Here is a 22,010-nt window from a genome sequence, read left to right as displayed (position 1 = left end):
TGGTGTTCAAGTGTTAGCTATGATCACTGCTTTCTATTTAAAACCAAACCAAGCCCCACATTAAAATGGAATTTAATAATAACACATTAATAATTTTTATTGCAAAATGCTAGGGGAAGCAATATTATGTGAGGTGTGCCTTATCTTTCGATTTTCCTTTTTATAAACTACTTTATCTTCTATAAATTTTAAAAAGAAACTTTTGGAAAATCTACAACACAGAAAAGTAAAATCTTTGAAAAGTTCCTATGTACACATTCTATAGTACAATCAGCAATTTTCCTTGTCAAATAACACAGAGCCAAAGCAAATACCTTCTTGCTTTCACCAGAAAATCATTGTCAGGTTTCTCTTGTCAGATTTCCACTAGCTGGTATTCTTGCCAATTCTGTCAGGGAGAGAATACATTCTCTATGCCTGTATATTAAGCTAGGACTGAAGGAGACATCCTTTTTTCTCTAAAATTCCACATTTATCTAACTTTTCTAGAGTTTTATATTTTCATATAAAGCACAATTGAGGGCATGGTTTAAAAATCAGAGGACAGATTCTTTAAAGGAACTATACCACCAAGTTGACAAATCTGGTGAAAATTAAGTTAAAAAAAACCCTATATACTAGAGAGGACTATCACCAATTAATTTACTTACTAAAACTACTTTTGCCAATATATTATTTGTCTATTTACTTTTAAAAACTGTTCCTCTATGAATGAGAAAATTTCTCCTATTCTATACATGTATGTATAGATAGATGTATGTATAGAGTCCACACGGTATGGGGATAGAAAACTAGCTATTGAATTGGGGAAACATGGGTTCAAGGTCTACTTCTGATCCATGATGGTCTGAGCAAACCCTTAATCTCTCTGTGACTAGAAACATCACGACAATGACCAATCAATCTACACAGATGCAAGAGTTTTCTCACTAAGAGTTAGATGAAATCAATGATATCCCAACCCTCAATAGAACAGCTGTGCTCAGTAAAATATCCATAATCCAAAGTGGTCAAGAATCTAATAATCTACCTCCAAAACAGTCATGATTTCACAATATATATATGATATAGGAAATAAGCAGGAAAGAATAATAAAGAAAACTTACTTTAATTTTGACAGGCAGGTAGGAGAATAAGGAAAATGTATTGTGGAAATTCTATTCCCAGAAACACTGCCAAATACAGAGAAATAGGAAGGACAATGGAAATGAATGTGATTGCTTTTGGAAATCGCAAACTAGATCTAACAGTACCCCCAAATTTTAGAAGGTACTCTCAGTAGTCATTATTGGAAGAGTTAGTAAGGGCAATAAGAATGAATAAATTTATCTAAAATTCAGTCCAATGACACTAAGATCGCATTATAATTTAAAGAGAAACATGTTTTTCTGAATTTTAAAAAATTTATCCCTTTGCACATACCTTCCATTTAATGTAAAGTAATTTTGAAACCAAATAAATGAGTATTGCTTGTTAAACTTTAGTATTATATATTTTTGTGGCACAATGGTATTAAGTATCGATCATTGAAAAGAACTGCACTGGGCAAAGACGGGAATGGTTCCCTCTTCTCTTCCCACTTGGAGCTGATAATCTGGGTAGCAACTGACTCCAAAAGTCCTGACTGGCAATACAAAGAGATGTACAGGTAGGACGTGAAGAACCCACACATGACTCCCAGACTAAATAACTGGTTTTACCTATACAAATGAAAATTCTAAAACTAACAGACATGTCTGGTTCTATTCCATTCTTGCAGAAGAGGAAAAGACAATGTCTCTTTCTTGCATAAAATGGTAAATACCTCTTTCTCCTATCTCTAAGTCAGTTCAAATTAAATTTTGGAACCTTTAGCTAGTTTTGGAGGACACTGTCCAAGAATTCTAACTCATGGGTTTAACTAAACCCATTTACTCAATTCAAAGACATAATAGAAGAAAATACTGTATTTTTAAAAAAAAAATGCACTAAACTCTAAAGTATTATATAAATCTTCTAAATTTATATACATTTCTAGAGCAAGATAATGATTCTCATATAAATTTTAGGCAAACATAAATAGCTTTAATAATAAGAATAAGGAGAGAGACTACAATCAACATATAGTAATTGTCTTTATGTATATGTTAAAAAAGACATTTCATGTGCATACCCTTTGTTCCAGCAATACCACTACTAGGTATATAGTCTGAAGAAATTATGAAAAAGGGTAAAAACATGATTTGTACAAAAATATTCATAGCAGCCCAGTGTTGTGGCAAAAAAATTAGAAACTAAGTGAATTTCCTTCAATTAGGGAATGGCTTAATAAACTGTGGTATACATATGTGATGGAACACTATTGTGCTATTAGAAACCAGAAGGCACCTTTTTGCTATTTACCATTTTCTAAATCTTATTTCCTCTCTATTTTCATTGCAGTTCAGGGAACACAAAAGTCCTTAAGACAAATGCAGGTTGCAATGACCTGGTTTCTGGAGGTAGCTCTCCTCTTGAGCCCATGGTCTTGCCCAGGCTTATGCCACACATTTACATTTCTCGCCTCTTTGGTTTTTTTTTTTGCTTTAATTAAAAATGAAATTTTAAGCTTTTCTGCAGAAACTCTTGCCTTCACAGTATTAAGAAAGTTTTCATTGCCTTTCTCGAAGTGTGACAATTTTATGGATGTTTTATGGTTCAAACATTATCCATCTCAGGTAATTACAAGGAGAGTTAAAAGGTTTGTGCTATGGGTCCTTTAGCAGGATTAGAAAGATTCATAAGAGGGTCTGAAGCTTCATTGAATACAAGTAAATAATCGCAGAATTACAAGCTTTGACCCAACCTAACAGAATCCTCGAATCCTCTAATGAGGCAGACTAATAATCACACACATGGTAGAATCTACACTAACAGAGAAACACTTTTTACATCATGGGCTTGATTCTGATTAGTCTTCATTCCCTGTACCGGCTGAATGGCAAAGGCAGGTTGCTGCCATGCTGGTCCTCCAGCACAGGTTACATTTTTAGTTTTTGGTAAATCACCTCCCTTGAATCCCATCACTTCTGCAGGGAATACCTTGAGAAATTCTGTTCTAGAGTTGACAAAACACCTTTGAGTGGTGGGGGAGCACTCTCTTGCCAGTAATAGTGTCTTAACAATCTCCTTTTCATAGCTTGTCATCCAGAAGCAATTCTTTTCTTTTTTTTTCTTTTGCCTTATTAGCCTGCAGTTAGACTTAAAAAAGCAAGACAGTTTTATTAGCTATACTATGGTTATCCTATGGATGATAAAGCATGATTTTAGCATTCAATAATCTAAACATTGATGGAGGTCAGGCATGTAGCAAAGCCATCCTTAGATTTTGAATTGTTCTTTATTTATAGAACTCTGCCTGAAGTGGTATCTAAAATCCCTTCTAAAGAAGTTCTCTGCCAGTCAGAATGTTAAATCAGTTAGACAAATGTTTAGACATGCTAAACCTGTGTTGGTTCTGGGGAAGATCCAAAGTTCAGATAGTTCCTGCCCTCCTGGCGCTCCCAGATTGATAACTGTAATATTATGTGTTTACTTGATAATTCAAATGGTCTTGCAGACATATCAACTGGAACTCTAAGCCAAACCCCAAGTCTTAACTAAATCTAACCTGGAGTCTTCTCTTCCTTGTGGTAGAATACAGATGCCCCTTTTAATTCTCCACAGTGCCAGGATGTTCCTCAGTGTTGCTGTCAGCACAAGTACATTGCCAATAGATTTCCATATATAGTAACATGTGCCAATAAGTGACCATCCTAATCGCACACCTGCTTTCACTGTGCCCCTGTGACTGCCATATAGTGAGTGATTGATTACCTGCCCTCCCATAGGGAGGAGGGAAAGCTGCTTGACGCCTACCAGGATTACACTGTATATTAATGATCATCTACATAAATTTTATATGTATAATAATTTCCCTTTTTATATGTCAGGTAAATATTTGTAAGAGTTACACTTACACAAATGAAATTATTATCAGTACTAATATATTTTTTTCATGTTTCATTGCCTGAATAAAAACTTTATCACTGAAAAAAAAGAAACCAGGAGGGATTGGAATTAAGGGAAGCCTGGAGGGATTTGCATGAACTGATGCTGAGCAAAATGAGCAGAACCAGAAGAACATTGTACACCCTAACAGCAAGATGGGGGTGATGATCAATCTTAATGGACTTGCTCATTCCATCAGTGCAACAATCAAGGCACAATTTGGGGTATCTACAATGGAGAATACCATTTGTATCCAGAGAAAGAGTTGTGGAGTTCAAACAAAGACTATTACCTTTAATTTAAAAAAAAAAACCAAACCTCATTATATGTAATCTTGCTATCTCTTATATTATTATTTTTTTCTTCTTAAGGATATGATTTCTCTCTCAACACATTCAATTTAGATCAATGCATAGCATGGAAACAATATAAAGACTAACAGACTGCCTTCTGTGGGGGGGGGAGCAAAATTAGGGGGAAAAAATGTAAAATTCAAAATAAATAAAATCTTTCACATAAAAAATAAAAACAAAAAAATAAAATTTTTTTATTTTCATCGATTAAAAAAAGATTTCAGCTAATTACTGTTTCCACTTGAGAGGTCTTAAAACACTGTTAATAAGCCCTTTCTGATGAACCTCATATTCTACTATTAAACAAGAGGCCTATCAGGATTTCTTGCCCCTTCAAAGATATTAAAAAACTAACCAATCCCACTCACCTGTTCTGTTCTTCCAGTTTAGCCAGGAGCTCTAAATCATCTGGACTCAGTTGTGATGGGGAAGATGGTGAAACAGCTGGTGTGGACAACGTGGTCGAGGAGGATGTAGTATGTAAAGAAGTAGATGGACTTGCCACCTGGCTGGCCATTTGACTGACTGTGTGCGAGACTGTGTTCTTCACCCATGTGAGAGTAGAACTCAGCTTTCCTGTAACCCTGTCTGTCGCCACCTGTTGATCAAACATATACATACATACACATGTAACTTCCACAAAAATTCACATTCTACTGTATTTTACAAGAACATAATATCTCTGAGAATTTTTCCTATTCCATTATTGAATATAGGAACTTTATTAAAAGACATAACAGAGGTAGAATGATGTCTTGATAGATCCTTTTAAACACCTAGCTCTCTATATCAGATTGCTTTCTGTCAGGGGAAGGCGAGAATGGAGGCAGGGGGAAAGAAAAATGCAAAACTTAAAACCTTGCAAGAAAATGGTGAAAACTATCATTGTATATAGTCAGAAAAACAAATATTTAAATTATGCTTTGATCTATATTCAGGCTCCATGATTCTTTCTCTAGATGCGAATAGCATTTTCTTTTAGAATCATCTTTGACCACTATAGTGTTGAGAGTAGTTAGGTCTAACATAGTTGATTATCCCACAATAGCTACTACTCTACACAATGTTCTCCTGGTTCTGCTCACTTCCTTCAGCATCAGTACATGTAAGTTTTTCCAGTCTTTTCTATACATTTACCACAACTTGTTTAGCCATTCCCCAAGAGATGGGCATCCCTTGAATTTTAAATTCTTTGCCATCAAAAAAAAAAAGAGCTGCAGGGGCAGCTAAGGTAGCACAGTGGATAAAGCACCAGCCCTGGAGTCAGGAGTACTGGATTCAAATCCGGTCTCAGACACTTAATAATTACCTAGCGGGTTGCCATGCAAAAAACCTAAAAAAAAAAGCTGCTATAAATATTTTGTACATGTCCTTTTCCCTTTTTCATGATCTCTTTGGGATACACACCTAGTAATGGTATTGCTGGATCAAAGGGTATCTACACAGTTTTACAGCCCTATGAGCATAGTTCCCAGCTGCTCTATCAGAATTCATTAGTGTCCCATGAGAAAGGATTTCCTAAGAAGTAAAACTGTCCAGAAGTGAACTGGATCACCTGTGAAGGAATCTCTTTCAGAGAATTTACAAAAAGGGACTGTGACATTAGGTAGACTGGTGGACCAGATTATCTTAGACGTCCCTTCCAGAATTTCAAAATTCTATGTCTAAGTTCTAGAGTATGGAGCCCATTCATCTTGAATTATTCCTATGTATAAACAAAATTCTGCTGAGTAGGAAAGCTTGCATATCAAGTAAGGATTCACAGGTTGGTGTCCATTTGTAATCAATTAACAAAAGATGTTCTTTTTGGTACCTTTGTATATTATAGAAAAGACACACAGATGCACTCATGGGTATGCATACCCCCTTATCCCCATGAGAAGTTTGGACAACTTTATAAACTGAGGTAAAGCTGGAAAATCACAGACCCCCCTCAACCCCCAAACAGACACACTTATAAGTCAACATGAACTGAAGTGCCTGGGTAGCTTTAAGACATTAAAGATGTTCCTGGAAATATTCAGGGCAACTACTAAATTACCTATCAGCTTTCTTTAGACTGCTAACAGCCAATGTACCCAACTGCAACATCCTGCAAAACATCAGCACTCTCCATTCCTCTTCCCACCCCAAAACCTCAGACTTAGGTAAAAACAATGAATCAGTCAATATTTATTTAATGTGTCCCATTGGCAGAGCCTTCAGGAACTGTTCTGCATCCCTAGCACAGTGTACCTAGTAGATATTTAATATTTACTGACTGATTTATGAAGAGCAGGGGGAAAGTTTCTAATGAGGGAAACAACTGTAAATAAATAGACCCACGGAGGCCACACAGTGAGTAAAGGGAGGTAAGCCTAGAGGGGAAGGCACCAGCAGTTGAGGCAAATGAGAAAGGTCCGCTAGTAGTGGTTTGTGATGGAAGCTGTCAGGCACCGAGGCTGCACATTCCTTCCTATACAGCACAACCGTATGGCAATTGGTTTCCAAATACACAATATCTAGCACTCTGCTCAAGCCTTTCTTTTACTGCTAAATGTTAACTACCATTGATTAAATGTGCCAGGAGCAGTGTTATCTAGCCCCCAAATTAAACTCCCTTATAGATAAGAATCCTTAAAGTAGATCTGGGAGGAAAGCAAAAGTTTAAAGGAAAAATTCCTATATTTACAAAACAAGGGAAAAGTTAGATTGGGATGACATACAGAAAGCCTTGAACATGGAAAGATGTGTGTGTCTGAGGTCTGTGAGACTCCCAGGGTCAGAGGCAAAGAGGAAACATCACCTACACCTGTGGAATAGCCAAAGATTTCCTATAGAGATTAAATGGATGGATGGATGGATGGATGGATGGATGGATGGATGGATGGATGGAAAATAAATGCAGGGGCAGCTAGGTGGCGAAGTGGATAGAGCACTGGCCCTGGAGTCAGGAGGACCTGGGTTCCAGTCTGGTCTCAGACACTTAATAATTACCTACCTGCGCGGCCTTGGACAAGCCACTTAAGCCCATTTGCCTTGCAAAAACTTTAAAAATAAATAAAAATAAATAAATGCAAGTTGTACCAAAAAATAGTAATAGAGTACAGTGCCTTGCTTACTGGACCTTGAGAGGAAGAAGAAAGAACTCAAAGGACAAGCATGGTTGCTTGTTGTTGACATCATGGGATGTGTGAATTGGCTAGTAAACAGCAATTAGTAAGCTTGTATCAATTATGGAAAGAAGCTCCAATGGGTAGATTTGCTCATCCCACGATTCCAAATGTAGTCACTGGGTCATTCAAATTTCTGAACATATTTCAAGTGCTTTATGTAAACAAACAAATAACAATCCAGCACACCCCTTTAATATAAAGTACCTTTTACAAAAAAGCAAGTGACTTCCACTGAACCTTAGTTTGGACACTTAGATGCAATTCTATGTCCCTGCAATTTTGTTAAAATGGGATTTAACCTACATAAGGAACAAATGAAATCAAGAACAATCTTTCTTTATATTATAGCTTCCTAAGTGAATATAGAATATTTAGCTGCTTTCATTAAGAAGACATCTTAGGGAGCAGATAGGTGGTACAATGGATTGAGAGGAGTCAGGAGGACCTTAGTTCAAATGTGACCTCAGACACTTAATAATTACCTAGCCATGTGACCTTGGGCAAGCCACTTAATCCTACTGCCATGCAACAACAAAAAATAAAAATAAAAAAAGAAAGTGGCATTTTAACCCTTAACATCTCAGAAGGGTAAGAAGAATGACTCAAGTGGCTGGTTTTTCCTCCAAACCCTCTCCCTATTCCTAACTTCCTTTACGCATTCCTCCTTCAATTTTCACAATGATGGCAGGAAGACATTTGTCGTGGCAGCTGTCCATGCCAAGAAGTCTATCTAACTCAGAGTGATAGTACATAAAATAAATGTTAAGCAAATTGTATAAAAGGTCATTTTTTTAGCCATACAAAAAAACAATGTAATAGCAATCATTATCATTTAAGTATGAAACTAGGAATTCAAATGTAGGCAAACTTAAGCTGTTTAAAAAGGGGGAAGAAAAGTGGGAAGGCATTTGATTCATTAAAAAACAAATATCTACATTCACAAATACCTAAACCCACCCCCCACCCCCACCCCAGACAGGACTATGGCTGTGGTGACTGGGTATTCCCATAGAGACCCTGAGTCCTGGAAGGCATTTCCAGCACTAGCTTCTCCCCCAGGGTTCCCTCACACTTGGGGAGGGATAAGGAGTAGTTCCAGTTCAACTTCAACTTTCCAAGGATCACATTCCTGGCAGACCTAGAAGCACATCAACACTTGGTCCTTTTCCCTCAGACAAGTCCACCACATGTATTAAGGACCACTTATGTGCTCAGCATTGTGCTAGGCACAGGACTACAAACACAAATGCTAAAATTGGTCCCTGCCCTGCAGAAGATCCATCTAATGGGAGAGAAGCCCTAGGGAGGGTGGGTTCAGCTGCATGTCAGACAGAAAGGTGTTCAGGTCCTTAGGGTAAAGTGAGAAAGAGGATGATCCAGTTTCTTCTTAGTGTTGTTTCCATTGATAAAATATCAGTTTCTGATGATGAATCACTTGACAAGGCCAAGGACTTTCCTTTCTGGATCTCTAGGCCCTGGGCTGCAGGCCATCAGGTGGTCTCTCCCCCAGGGTACAGATGCAGGACCTGGATAGGAAGCAAGGTACTCTCAAGGCTCTTAGGACCTGAGGGTAGATGGGGGTCAAGGTGGAGTGGGCCTGACCTACCTGGCCCATGCTGCCTCCTTGGGTGCCCAGCTCCTTCAGCCAGGCTGACCCATCTGCCTTGGGGGTGACAGTTGGTTGGCAGTTGGTGAGGATGACTGACTCCTTACCCACAGGAGATGGTCCCATGGATACTAGCTGGCCTGGGAGTCTGGGGGTGCTGCCATGTCTGGGGCTCCTGTGCCTATCTGACAGTTGTTAGCAGTTAGCAGTTGTTTTTGGTGGTGATGAGGACAGTGGGTCCCTTCTCCATAATGATTTCTCCTCTCAATGATGGTTGTAGGGGCTGGGCAGATAGTTCAAATACTGAGTAAATGATAAATTGGGATGCTATTATATCAGTTGGTATTGTGAGCTTGATTACCATGAATCACTTCCTCAGACTTTGATCCTTGAACATACAAAGAAATAAGGACTAGATACTAGACAACTAGGGCAACCATGAGAAAGCCCTCCAATTCCCCTGTGGGGGTGGGAGGGGAAGTGGATGGAAAGGGAAAGGGAGAGAGAGGGAAGGAAAGAGAGATAGGAAGGGAAGACAAAGGAGGGGGAGGGGTAAGGACAGGGGGAGGGGTAAGAGAGAGGAGAAAGGGAGGGGGAGGAAGATGAGGTAGCTTTCTTAAAGAGTTTGAGCCATGGGGGCGGCTAGGTGGTGCGGTGGATAGAGCACTGGCCCTGGAGTCAGGAGCACCTGAGTTCAAATCCGGCCTCAGACACAATAATTACCTAGCTGTGTGGCCTTGGGCAAGCCACTTAACCTCATTGCCTTGCAAAAACTAAAAAAAAAAAAAAAAAAAGATTACCCACATATAAACTTTAATGTTTACTCATATCAACAGCATAATAAAATGGAATGACCATGGAATTTGAAGATAAAGGAAGTGGATTCTATCTCAATTCTGTCACTTACTACCTCAAGCTAGTCATTCATCTTGAAAATGAAGGGGTGAAATTAGATGACCTCAGCTATTTCTTCCAATGCTAAATGTCTAATTATGCCCTGTTCCATGGTGGACAGGGAACATAAGTATCAACAAAGCTCATAAAATATCACTCTATCACATCTCAAGCCCCCATTATCACATCACTGGGATAAAAACTGATTTCAAGGAAGAAGAGAACAAGCCTTATTATCAGTGCATTTGACTAATGTGGCTTCTTATAACTGATCAATAAACTGGAAGTGATAAAAATACCAGGATCCAAAATAAAAAAGAATTAGACTTTTAGAACCAGAAAGGACTTCCTGGGACATTTAATTCAACCCCTTCCATTTTACAAATAAGAAAATTGAAGGCATTAAGTGACTTGCATAAATTACTGACATAGATTCTAATGTTTACCTATGTCAAAAGAAAAATACTTAAGAGTAGAACATCATCAAACTAAAATGAAGAAAAAGACAAATTTGGCAATTATGATAAGGATAAATAACGGGAACAGGATGCCTAGTGAAGAAAAATGAGTATCTCTTCTCAAATCCTAAACATGAGGGGTGGCTACGTGGCGCAGTGGATAGAGCACCGGCCCTGGAGTCAGGAGTACCTGAGTTCAAATCCAGCCTCAGACACTTAATAATTACCTAGCTGGGTGGCCTTGGGCAAGCCATTTAACCCCACTGCCTTGCAAAAAAAAAAATTCTAAACAGGAGCCAGATGACCTATCCTAAAGTGTTAGCTGTAAGGATGGAGAACTAAACATGACAAGGCACCTTTTTAAAAGAGAAAGGTCATTTGAAATAACATTTTTAGAATAAACTTTTTGAAAAGAATTCTATTTTATGGAATTTTTTTTCTTAAATCCAATGGCCAGAGTTACTCATCAACTTCATTCATATTTTTTTAAAAATTATATCACATTGGTTTATTTAACTTACATAATACAACACGATAGAAAGATCAATACACATCCTAGTACAAGACTTCATATCAAGGGAAGTCTTTACCATTTTTATTCAAACTACTGAAATCCTGAGAAGTTCCTATAGCTTTTTCTCAATAATTCATTAACAACATGAGCTTGATTGACATTAGTCAACTTTTACTTTGGAAAGCAAGCTGGCCTTGGGATGTAAGGTATGGCTGGTTTAAAGAGAGGAAAGTAACATAGTAAGAATTTGATATTTATTTATGTCTTCTCTTCAACAAGGCAGAAAAGAAGCCATCCAGTCACTTTTGTTATTTTCCATAAAGAGGACATGAAGCCTGGTGAGCCCACCCACTGCACTAGCAATCTTCCTCTATATTTGACACCGTGTAGATATTAATGAAATATATATAAGTTGTCTATAGGTCTAACAAGATGAAGAGTCCATCTTTTTTTTCTGGTCATATATTTTTCTGATGTCATCTTTACATTTTTTCTCCTGTGGAAGTGATTACGGATCTCATTTAAGCAACATCCGGGTCTGCACATTCTATGATAAACTTATCAAGTAGAGGAAATTCCACTTGCACCTGGAATTTGCACTAAATCTCCCCATGAGAAAATAAACTCATATTTATATTGTGCTTCCTTTGTTGCCCATCACTGTATTGAAGCACCTTACAATCTATTTCATTTGACCCTGACAACAACTCTGGGAAATCAGTGTTGCTATTATCCATGTTTCACAGTTGAGGAAACTGAGGCAGGTGGCAGTTCAGTGATGTCTGAGGCTGGATCTTCACACTTGTCCTCTGACTTCAGGCTCTACCTAGCTGCCACCTTTGGCAAACCTTTTTGACAACCATATCTCCCTATTTTGTTCCTGACTTCACACTAATTGAAGATCAGAGTTGTTACCTAAGATATATATTAGAGTACCAAGGAGGTGATGAAATCCAATTTCCTCATTTTATTGATGAGGAAACTGAGTCTAAAAAAGCATTTTTTTTAAAGTGATTTGCCAATGCTGACACACTGCCTGGTAGAATCGACATTTGAACTCTGGCCCTTTAATAAGGAGTTCAAACTAAATGGTCCCAGAGGACTCTTCCAATACTAGTTCCATAATAACAATCCTGACTGTACCTTCAGCTGCCACCTTAAAGGAATTTTGTAGGAGATAAAAAAAACATGCACAGGAAAATCTTGTTAGAGCCTTTTAGGCATTTGCTCTGCTGAATCAAACATTTCTTAAGAGTTAAATTGACACCATGAGATTCTTTTTTATTCTCTGCACCTCTTATAGTCTGTTGCATGACTCTATAGATGTGTTCTACTGCTGACTATGGTTTACAAAAATCTTGTTTGCCTTTTTCATAATCTTCATCAAAGATGCCCTCAATGGGGATACAGGGTATCTCCATAAAACACAGTAGCTATGACACTAGATCCAAATGTGGTAGCTTAATCATCCTTGACTTTACAAAATCTTTATGGATCTCTTCTGTTTTTATTTGCTTTTTGTCTTCTTTTCCATTTTTAATATTAAAAGCCCTCAGGATAAGGGCTTTCAATTTTGATGAAGCAATATGCTTCATAATCTTCTTCCACCATTCTCTTCCACAAAATTTTGCAAACAAATTTCTATGCCAGGTGACCCCCTTGCCACCACACCTTTTAGGTATTTGCTGTCTGAAGGGGCAGCTAGGTGGTACAGTGGATAGAGCACTGGCCCTGAAGTCAGGAGTACCTGAATTCAAATCCAGCCTCAGACACTTAATAATTACCTAGCTGTGTGTCCTTGGGCAAGCCACTTAACCCCATTGCCTAGCAAAAACTTAAAAAAAAAGTATTTGCTGACTGAGCAGTTTCATGTTTCTTTGATCAGGATGTCACAGAAAGTGATTTACATCAGTTAAACTTCTTTGGGAAATGGCTCTGATCTGTGGGGTCCACTTTTCATCTTTACCACATTTTTTACTAAATTGATAGTGTCTTCTGGTTTCATCAATAGCAAGAATGTAAAACTGAAATAATTCAGTTCTTCAAAAAGCATGTCCGCTCACCGTATTAAGCACGGATGTGAAATATAAGGTACCAATAGCCTAAGTTAGTGTTCAAAGTTTCTAGGCCCTACATTCCCTGGGATTGTCTTGAAGGACTCTGAGTCACTTCTATGCCACAATAAATACATGATTCTTTACTTCAGTAAATGAAATTTTCATAAGAAAAGTACTTTTCAATAAGAATGGAAATATATTCTACAGAATAATTTTCATGTAAATTAAATATTAATATGTTCAGATTTAATCTGTATCATCAAATTTCTTCTAATGCCAAACTACTTTAATCAAAAGGTTCTATTTAAATTCACTAATACCGCTTCTTTTAAAATGCACACCTGCCATCCAATTAACAACAAATCTAATTAAGGCTAGCTATCTCAAATTGTTGTTAACTAATTTGAATTAAAACTGCAGCAGATGTGAAGGGGAAAAAAAAGTGCTGAGTAGGTGGAAGATTCCAAAATAAAAAAGAAAATTTGGGAAACTGGTATCCAAGGAAAATTATACAAATAGACTCATATGTACTAATGCAATAAATGCAAAGGATCTGTGCTCCTTTTAAAATTATACATGAGCTTATTCAAAGACTTACACTTTTCCGAGCTCAATCTGGTGCTTTTCGTTATTGTTTATCATGTTCTCTAAATGCTAATTTCCATGGAATGAAATTCATGCCAAAGAGTGCTCTAAACATAATGAACACTGATCAATGGAATACTGTGCCCGTAAGAAGAAAAATATGAAATATTCAAAGTAGAGAAAGATTTATAAACTCAATCCAAATGAAATAGGCAGAACCAGCTAAAAAAAAAGATGCAGTGACCACCATAATGTAAACGCAAAGAACAAAAAAGAAATCTGAATGTTTTGTAATTATGGTAGTCAACCTGGGCCCTAGAAAAGATTTTAGAAAAATGCACTTACTTCCCTTCTTTGCAAAAAGGCTGAGGGACTATGGGTGGCACATACTGTAAAAAGTCAGAGAGAGTTGATGTTTTGGTGGGATATGTTGGACTGATTTCTTTCCTCTTTTGGTGGAGCAGGATAAGAAAAGAAACAGAGATATCTTCTGAAATTAAAGTTTGAAAAGCACAAAGACCACAACTACTGGAGTAAAGACTCACTATATGACAAAAAAAACTTTTAGGGAAACTAGGTAGTAGCATGACAAAAATTAAGTTTAGAACATTGTCTGACATCTTTTAGTTCACGAGGTAAGTTTTAAATGGATTCCAGACAAGATGTGAAAGGTCCCCTCATAAACAAATTAGAAAAAAGAAGGAAGACATCACTTATCAGAGTTATGAATAAGAGTTCATGATTAAGCAAAGGATATTAAGGGTCACAGAATATAAAATAGATCATCTTGATTACTTAAAATTAAGTTTTTGCCCAAATTCAAAATAATGAAAATTAGAAAAAGAACCTTTACATTAAGTTTCTCTAATAAAATTCTCATTTCCAAGATATATAAGAAACAGATTCAGGGCAACTAGGTTGGTGCAGTGAATACAGAGCTCCCCCTGGAGGTAGGAGGAACTGAGTTCAAATCCAGCATCAGACACTTAATAGTTACCCAGCTGTGTGACCTTGGGCAAGTTACTTAACCCCATTGCCTTGCAAAACAATAATAAAATAAAAATGCTAGCTGTTACAATAAGAAAAGAAAAAGAAATTGAAGGAATCAGAATTGGCAATGAGGAAGCAACGCTTTCACTCTTTGCAGATGATATGATGGTATACTTAGAGAACTCAAGAAAAATCATCTAAAAACTCCTTGAAACAATTAATAATTTCAGTAAAGTAGCAGGATATAAAATAAACTCACATAAATCGTCATCTTTTCTATATATGAACAACAAAGCCCAAGAGCAAGAGATAGAAAGAGAAATTCCATTTAAAGTAACTATAGACAACATTAAATACATGGGAATCTTACCTCCCAAGATAAACCTAGAAACTTTATGAACACAATCATAAAGCACTTCTCACTCAAATAAAGCCAGATCTAAATAATTGGGAAAATGTCAATTGCTCATGATTAGGTCAAGCTAACATAATAAAAATGACAATTCTACCCAAATTAAATTACTTATTCAGTGCTATACCAGTGAAACTGACAAATTACTTTACCGAGCTAGAAAAAATCATAACAAAATTCATCTGGAGCAACAAAAGGTCAAGAATAGCAAAGGAAATGATAAAACAAAAACTGTAAAGGAAGGTGGCCTAGTTCTACCAGATACAAAACTATACTTACTATAAAGCATCAGTCATACTGCCTGATGATGGATAAGAAACAGAGTAATGGATCAGTGAATTAGGATGGGTTCAAAGGAAACCGCAGTAAATGACTACAGCAATCTGTTTGACAAACCCAAAGACATCATCTTCTGGGATAAGAACTCACTATTTGACAAAAATTGTTGGGAAAACTGGAAATTAGTATGGCAAAAAATTTAGAATAGATCCACATCTCACATCCTATACCAAAATAAGGTCAAAATGGGTATAGGATTTAGGCATAAAGGGTGGTAAATCAGATCTATGGAAAGGTGATGAATTTATGACCAAACAAGAATTGGGGTACATTATAAATTGCAAAATAAGTGATTTTGACTATATTAAATTAAAAAAGTTTTAGACTAATAAAACCAATACTGCCAAAATTAGAAGGAAAGCAGAAAGTTGGGAAAAAATCTTCACAACTAGTCATTCCCCAATTGATAAATGGTCAAAGGATATGAATAAACAGTTTTTAAATGAAGAAATTAAAGCTAGATATAATCATATAAAAATGTTTCAAATCATTATTGATTAGAGAAATACAAATTAAAACAACAATAAGGTATCACCTCCCATATAACAAATTGGCCAAGATGAGAAAAAGGAAAAGTGACCAGTGTTGGAGAGGTTGTGGGAGGATTGGGACATTGATGCATTGCTAGTAGAGTTGTGAATGGATCCAAGCATTCTGGAGAGCAAAATGGAATTATGTCCAAAGAGCAATAAAACTGTTCATTACTTTTGACCCAGATCCAATTCTAGGTCTATATCCAGAAGAAATTACAAAAAAGGGAGAAATTCTACACATTCGAAAATATTCACAGCAACTCTTTTTTTTAGTGGCAAAGAGTTGGAAATTTTGGAACGTCAATCAATTGGGGAATGGCTAAAAGAATTTTGGTACATGAATACTATGGAATATTATTGTTCTATAAGAATCCAAAAATGGTTGAACTTTAGAGAGGCATGGAATGACTTATGGGATCTGATGCTGAGCAAAGGGAGCAGAACCAAGAGAACAAGGTACATATTAAAAACAACAATGTGAGTTGTTCAACTTTAATGGAAGCAACACCTCTCAGCAGTTCAGAGAGCCAATGCTATCTCCATCCAGAGGAAGAAAAAACAAAACAACAGCAAAAAAGAAAAACTAGGGGCGGCTAGGTGGCACAGTGGATAAAGCACCAGCCCTGGAGTCAGGAGTACCTGGGTTCAAACCCAGTTTCAGACACTTAATAATTATGTAGCTGTGTGGCCTTGGGCAAGCCACTTAACCCCATTTGCCTTGCAAAAAAAAAAAAAAAAAAAAAAAACAAAGGAAAACTAACCCTTCAGAATCTGGTGAACACTTTATAAAAATTATCTCTATAATTACCTAACTTTGTGGCCTGGGCAAGCCATTTAACCCCATTACCTTGCAAAAAACCTAAAAAAAAATTTTTTTTTTAAATCATCTCTTATATATCTCTATCCCTTAATCTTAATTCTTCAGACCAAAAATAACTAATATGTAAGCATGTTTATCCAAAATATGTATGTACAACCCTAACAGCAACAAAGGGGTGATGCTTAACCTAGATGAACTTGTTCATTCCTTCAGTGCAACAACCAGGGACAATTTGGGGTTATCTGCAATGGAGAACACCATCTGTATCCAGAGAAAGAATTGTGGAGTTTGAACAAAGACCAAAGACTATTATCTTCAATTTAGAAAAAAACAAACAAACAACACCATTATCTTATTGTGTAATTTTGCTATCTCTTATACATTATTTTTCTTCCTTAAGGATATAATTTCTCTCTCATCACATTCAACTTAGATCAGTGTATACCATGGAACCAATGTAAAGACTAACAGAATGCCTTCTGTGTGGGGTGGGGGAAGGGAAGCAAGAATGGGGGAAAATTGTAAAACTCAAAATAAATAAAATCTTTCTAAAAAACAATATGTATGTAGAATGCTAACCTGTTTGCCACTGAGGGGAGGAGATTGGTGAGAGTGGAAGAAAATTTTGTAACTTAAAAATATACACGTACATATGGATGAAAATAAATGAATTTTTTAAAAAGTTAAGAAATATTAAAAAAAACCACAAAATGAAAATAATCACTAGAGAACTGATTCTCCCCACCTCTTGCCACTCCCCCCACCAACCCCCACCCCATTTAATACTAGAATCTATCCTCTATCACACTGGCTTAGTTGGTCTCCTTGTCTCTAGTCTCTCTCCACTAAAGCACTGCTCTGATCACATCATACCCCTACTGAATAAACTCAACTGCTCTCTCCAGAATCAACTATGAGGCCCTCTGTTTGGATTTTAAAATTCTTTTTTCCCCAGTCCCTCCTTCCTTACCAGTCTTTTTTTCATTTTCCTCCTCCCAAATGCTGTACAAACCAGTGACAGTGGATTACCTCCCACACAACAGTCCATCTTCTGAATGACCTTTGCCACTCAATGCCCCCCAAGTCAGAAGTTTCTCTCCCTGACCTTCTCTGCCTCCTAAGGGCTCAGGTTTTCCCGAAGCTTTGTGCCTTCCCTTGGACACTCTCACCAGTTTAGTATGTATGTGTACACACACACACACACACACACACACACACACACACACACCCCATCTTATTAGTATGAAGCTATTTCTATGCTGTCTCACCTATTAGACAGGGCTCCTTGAGAGCAGGGACAGCTTGGTAGCCACAGTATCTATCACAATAGCTGTTTAATGAATTTAAATTGATTTGAAAGGTCTCGGTTTCCACCTCAAAAGAAAATGACTTCAACATCAAAGGAGATAATCCCTAAGAAAAACTGCAAAACTTTACATATTTCTATATCAAAGATGTTTTTTATTAACATTATGTAAAAGTCAAATATGAAATAAAAGATTTTATGCTGCTGTTATACAATTTTATCTTAAAAAGTCCCCCCAAACAACTATTTCATTTATATTTTTCCTTTACTATACATTTATACTTAAACCAACTTAAGAATTAGCACAAGTGCACTTATAACCTAAATTTTGTCAAATATAAGATAAACAATTTTTTCATCATTTTTAATTTCATTTTTCAAAAAAGTTGCCAATGAAATTTTTTGCCATTGTTTATTATGAAATGTTGGTATGCATTTTAAAAGTAGAAGTATGCGAAGTGACCTTTTTTCCAAGTATAATTTTAATTCAATATCAAGGATTTTCTCAACTTCTTAGCTGACTTTTTCACTGCCCCCTAAATTGTATAAATGCTATTAAGGGAGATATATTCTTTATTCACATTTCTTCCCTAGCATCTTGGCACAGTACCTTGCATATGGTACCACATGCTTAAAAAATAATTACCTGCTGAATTTATAGGTATAAAGAACTATTCATAAGTTAAATATTATAAGGAATCTTTTTTAAAGTTTAAATGACTAACTAAAAGGGTCAGATGCAGAAAAAAAAATCTTATTTTTTACTGGACAGCAACAACAAAGTTTTGTTTTTTTCCTGTCAATCATAAACATTTGAAAACCTTATAGTTTGTTTTGTTGATAAGACAGATAAGAACTGATAAGAATTGATCTGTCATTCACTATTTTCAGGGAAATCACAGTTTCATATTTTATTTTATTTTATTTTTTAACTAAATAAAACTCACCTAAAATGTAGCTACTTATGATTTCTGTCCTATTTTGTCTGTGGCTCATTCCTCTGCAGGGTCCAACAGGAATCAGCCAGCATGTTTGGACTCCATGTGCCTGGCATCACTTTTCCATTGTGGAGATTTCTCGATGGAAGCATTCCCCCTGCTCAACACTGATAGGACCTAGGGTTTCCAGGAAGAAGTCCAAATGTGAGTCCAAGAAATGGATCTTGAGTGACATGTCACCTCCCATTATTTTATAAGGCCTTGAGAAAATCATTGACAATTTCTTGCTAAATTTTTGCTTTGCAGTTTCCCAAAAAGTTTTTAGTTGCTTTTTAAAAATGATTTCCATGCAGCTCCTCCAAATTTATTCAACTGTTCTTCAGAATGTTATGTCTTTCATTACTACTCTTATTTGAAGACCCACAAATATCTCCTCTTTGATTTTAGGTGCACTGGTTCTTGGAAATTTATTTCTCAGAAAAATTAAAATCTTAGACATTTTGATTCATCACCTTGAAATTTTTTTCTCAAATTAAGTTTAATGTTCAATAAAAGTAAGAAAATTCTTCATCTTGCAACAGTAATTGATTAACCAGAAGAGCAAAAACATATTAAGCACCTACTTTGTGACATTGTGTTACATGCTTTACAAATATTAATCTCACTTGATTCTCATAACACCCCTATATTATAAGAGTATTAGGATTCTCATTTCACAGTGGAGGACACTGAGGCAGACCAAGGTCACATGACTGCCTGGGGTCCCACAGCCTCTCCCAGTTCAGCATTCTAACCCCTTTGCCACCCAGCTGTCATATTTTTCTTTCCTGAAATCAATTCTTTCCTTTAACACCAGTGTTTTTTAGTGCAATGGGTTTTTTTCCTGCTAGGCGGTCAATAAACATTCATTCAGTACTGAACTCTGTGCCAAGCCATGCTATTTCTTTAAAAAATTGAGTGGCAGTCTCTGGCATACTTAAATTGTAATGTGAATATAAGATCAATCATTTTCAAATGTCCAACAATATGCAAAGAATACAATGCTTCTCAAGAAAAAAAATTTGTGTTGTAAACATTTTAGGTTGCCTTCTTGCAAGACATTCTATCCTCTGACTTCAACAACTCAAAGTTCAATTGGGTTTTCCTAAAGATGAAGAGAATTCTCTTAGCTGCTTGAACTCATAAGGACCGATGTATAGAAAAGTTACTTCAAAAAGGATTAGAGACTTCCTTGTATCTCCTTTAGTATACTAAATCATGATATACAGTATCATTACGATACAGGTTATCAGACTTATCTTCATCCAAAATCCAGGAGGAAATGATTTTTCATCATGTAAAAGCAGATCTTATAGCTAGAGCTTGATCTGAATATTACAAAGTGTATTAGCAACCAGTGAATCGTCTTTTTGCTCTCCCCAAATCATAGAAACCTCACATAATATGTGGCAAGATCCCCATCCAGCTAATATTCTAGTACAAGTGAGGGAGCCAAGTCCTAGGCTGATTGCCTACTTTAGAATCAAAATGGAGATCATGGTTGCTCAAAAAGGGCTAAAGCGTCATCTTGGAAATAGCAAAGCTGGCTCTCCAGCAGATATAAAAAAAAAAAACCAATCAGATGTGTGTCAGTGAGAATTGAAGCTATGCACCACATCTGAGAAATACAAAGCACTTGAGCAACAGCATTAGAAACAATAACGTCCCTTACCAAACGACACCGAATGCACACACAAGTGAGAGAAGTCTCTGCCACTTGTGAGTTCACTGCCTCGCTGAATACAAGTGAACAGTGGCAACTACCCCACAGGCAAGCCAGGACTTCACAGAGCATGCAAGAAAAAGCTGACTAATACCTTCTCACTACTTTCTATCAAACCACACAGTGATTCAGTGATTCAGACTGAAAAATCTGTATCAAGTCATACAACTCAGCAAAAGGGGGTGATAAAGGGTTGCATTGTTTAATATTAAGAACTACCCCCATAGAAGACACCTAGAAATGTCCATAAAACATTGTGTACCAAACATACCTGAATGTGAATGAATGAGAAAACATTTATTAATCACTTAATCTGACTCCATCAACACAAAAGACAACTTATCAACCACTGCCAAGTCAATTATATTCTTACCTTGCTCATAGTAGGTATTTAATTAATGTTGGCTGATACACAGCACAACCCTTTTATGATTTGTAGACATAAAAAACAGGCAAAATGGAACAATGGGCAAGGAATGGGCATTAGAATGGAGAGAGGAGCTTTGAAGGTCAATCCCCTCATTTCACAGGAAAGGAATGAAAGGGAAGGAGTGGGAAGTTCACTTGTAAAGTCTCTAAGGAGAAAAGAAATATCCCAATCAGGAGAAGGAGTTGCTTATGTAACCCCTAGAGTAGATCCAGGGGATTTTTCTGGATATGAAGCATGGATACATTTTGCATTATATGCTCCAATGAAATAAAATTAATCAACAGCAACGCTCAGCAAGAATTTAATAAATAGGGGCAAGCTAGGTGGCACAGTGGATAAAGCACCGGCCCTGGAGTCAGGAGTACCTGGGTTCAAATCCCGTCTCAGACACTTAATAATTACCTAGCTGTGTGGCCTTGGGCAAGCCACTTAACCCCATTTGCCTTGCAAAAACCCAAAAAAAAAAAAAAAGAATTTTAATAAATGACAAAATTGAGAGAGTCTGACAGTTTTTGGAGACTTAAGCGTATGGTCCTTTTGGGAAGACTATACACTTTTCACACAGAATTGAAGAAAAAACAGGCTGGGTTGAGATTTAATCATTCAAATGGAGTTTACAGAGTCCTGATTCTGTATCTACAGAGTTTATCAGAGGGCCAGACACATGGTGTAATCAATGTCTACTGACTGTGAATCAGAAAGACATAGATGAGGCCACTTTTTCATGAAGTATCTCCCAGAAGTCATAGGCCAGTATCTAGCATTATGAAGCAGAATAAAGAGAACAACAGAGCTCAGTAAGCATACGAATAATCTCACCAGCAACAAGCATCACTGATTAGTTTACCAA

General features: G+C 36.7%; 1 protein-coding gene across 9 annotated transcripts in view; it reads right to left on the bottom strand.

Annotated features, from left to right (window-relative positions):
* EVI5 (ecotropic viral integration site 5) overlaps positions 1–22,010 on the bottom strand; it is a 195,548-nt gene that overhangs the window by 134,285 nt on the left and 39,253 nt on the right. For 5 of the 9 annotated variants that reach the window (XR_012475537.1, XM_074221667.1, XM_074221673.1 and 2 more), the window contains exons 2-3: positions 4,730–4,959; positions 1,107–1,172 (exon numbers count right to left, since the gene is read on the bottom strand). Coding sequence is in view for 8 of the 9 variants with exons in the window: in XM_074221667.1 (XP_074077768.1) it covers positions 1,107–1,172; positions 4,730–4,959 (296 nt within the window). In the remaining variant the exon portion in view is untranslated. Of the gene's footprint in view, positions 1–1,106; positions 1,173–4,729; positions 4,960–18,977; positions 19,146–22,010 lie in introns of all 9 variants that reach the window. The other 4 variants (XM_074221670.1, XM_074221669.1, XM_074221668.1 and 1 more) reach the window with 2 other exon arrangements.

The sequence above is a fragment of the Macrotis lagotis genome, chromosome 2, assembly GCF_037893015.1.
Source record: "Macrotis lagotis isolate mMagLag1 chromosome 2, bilby.v1.9.chrom.fasta, whole genome shotgun sequence".
In the NCBI taxonomy this organism is placed as follows: Eukaryota; Metazoa; Chordata; class Mammalia; order Peramelemorphia; family Peramelidae; genus Macrotis; species Macrotis lagotis.
This window is presented reverse-complemented; position numbering and strand designations above follow the sequence as displayed.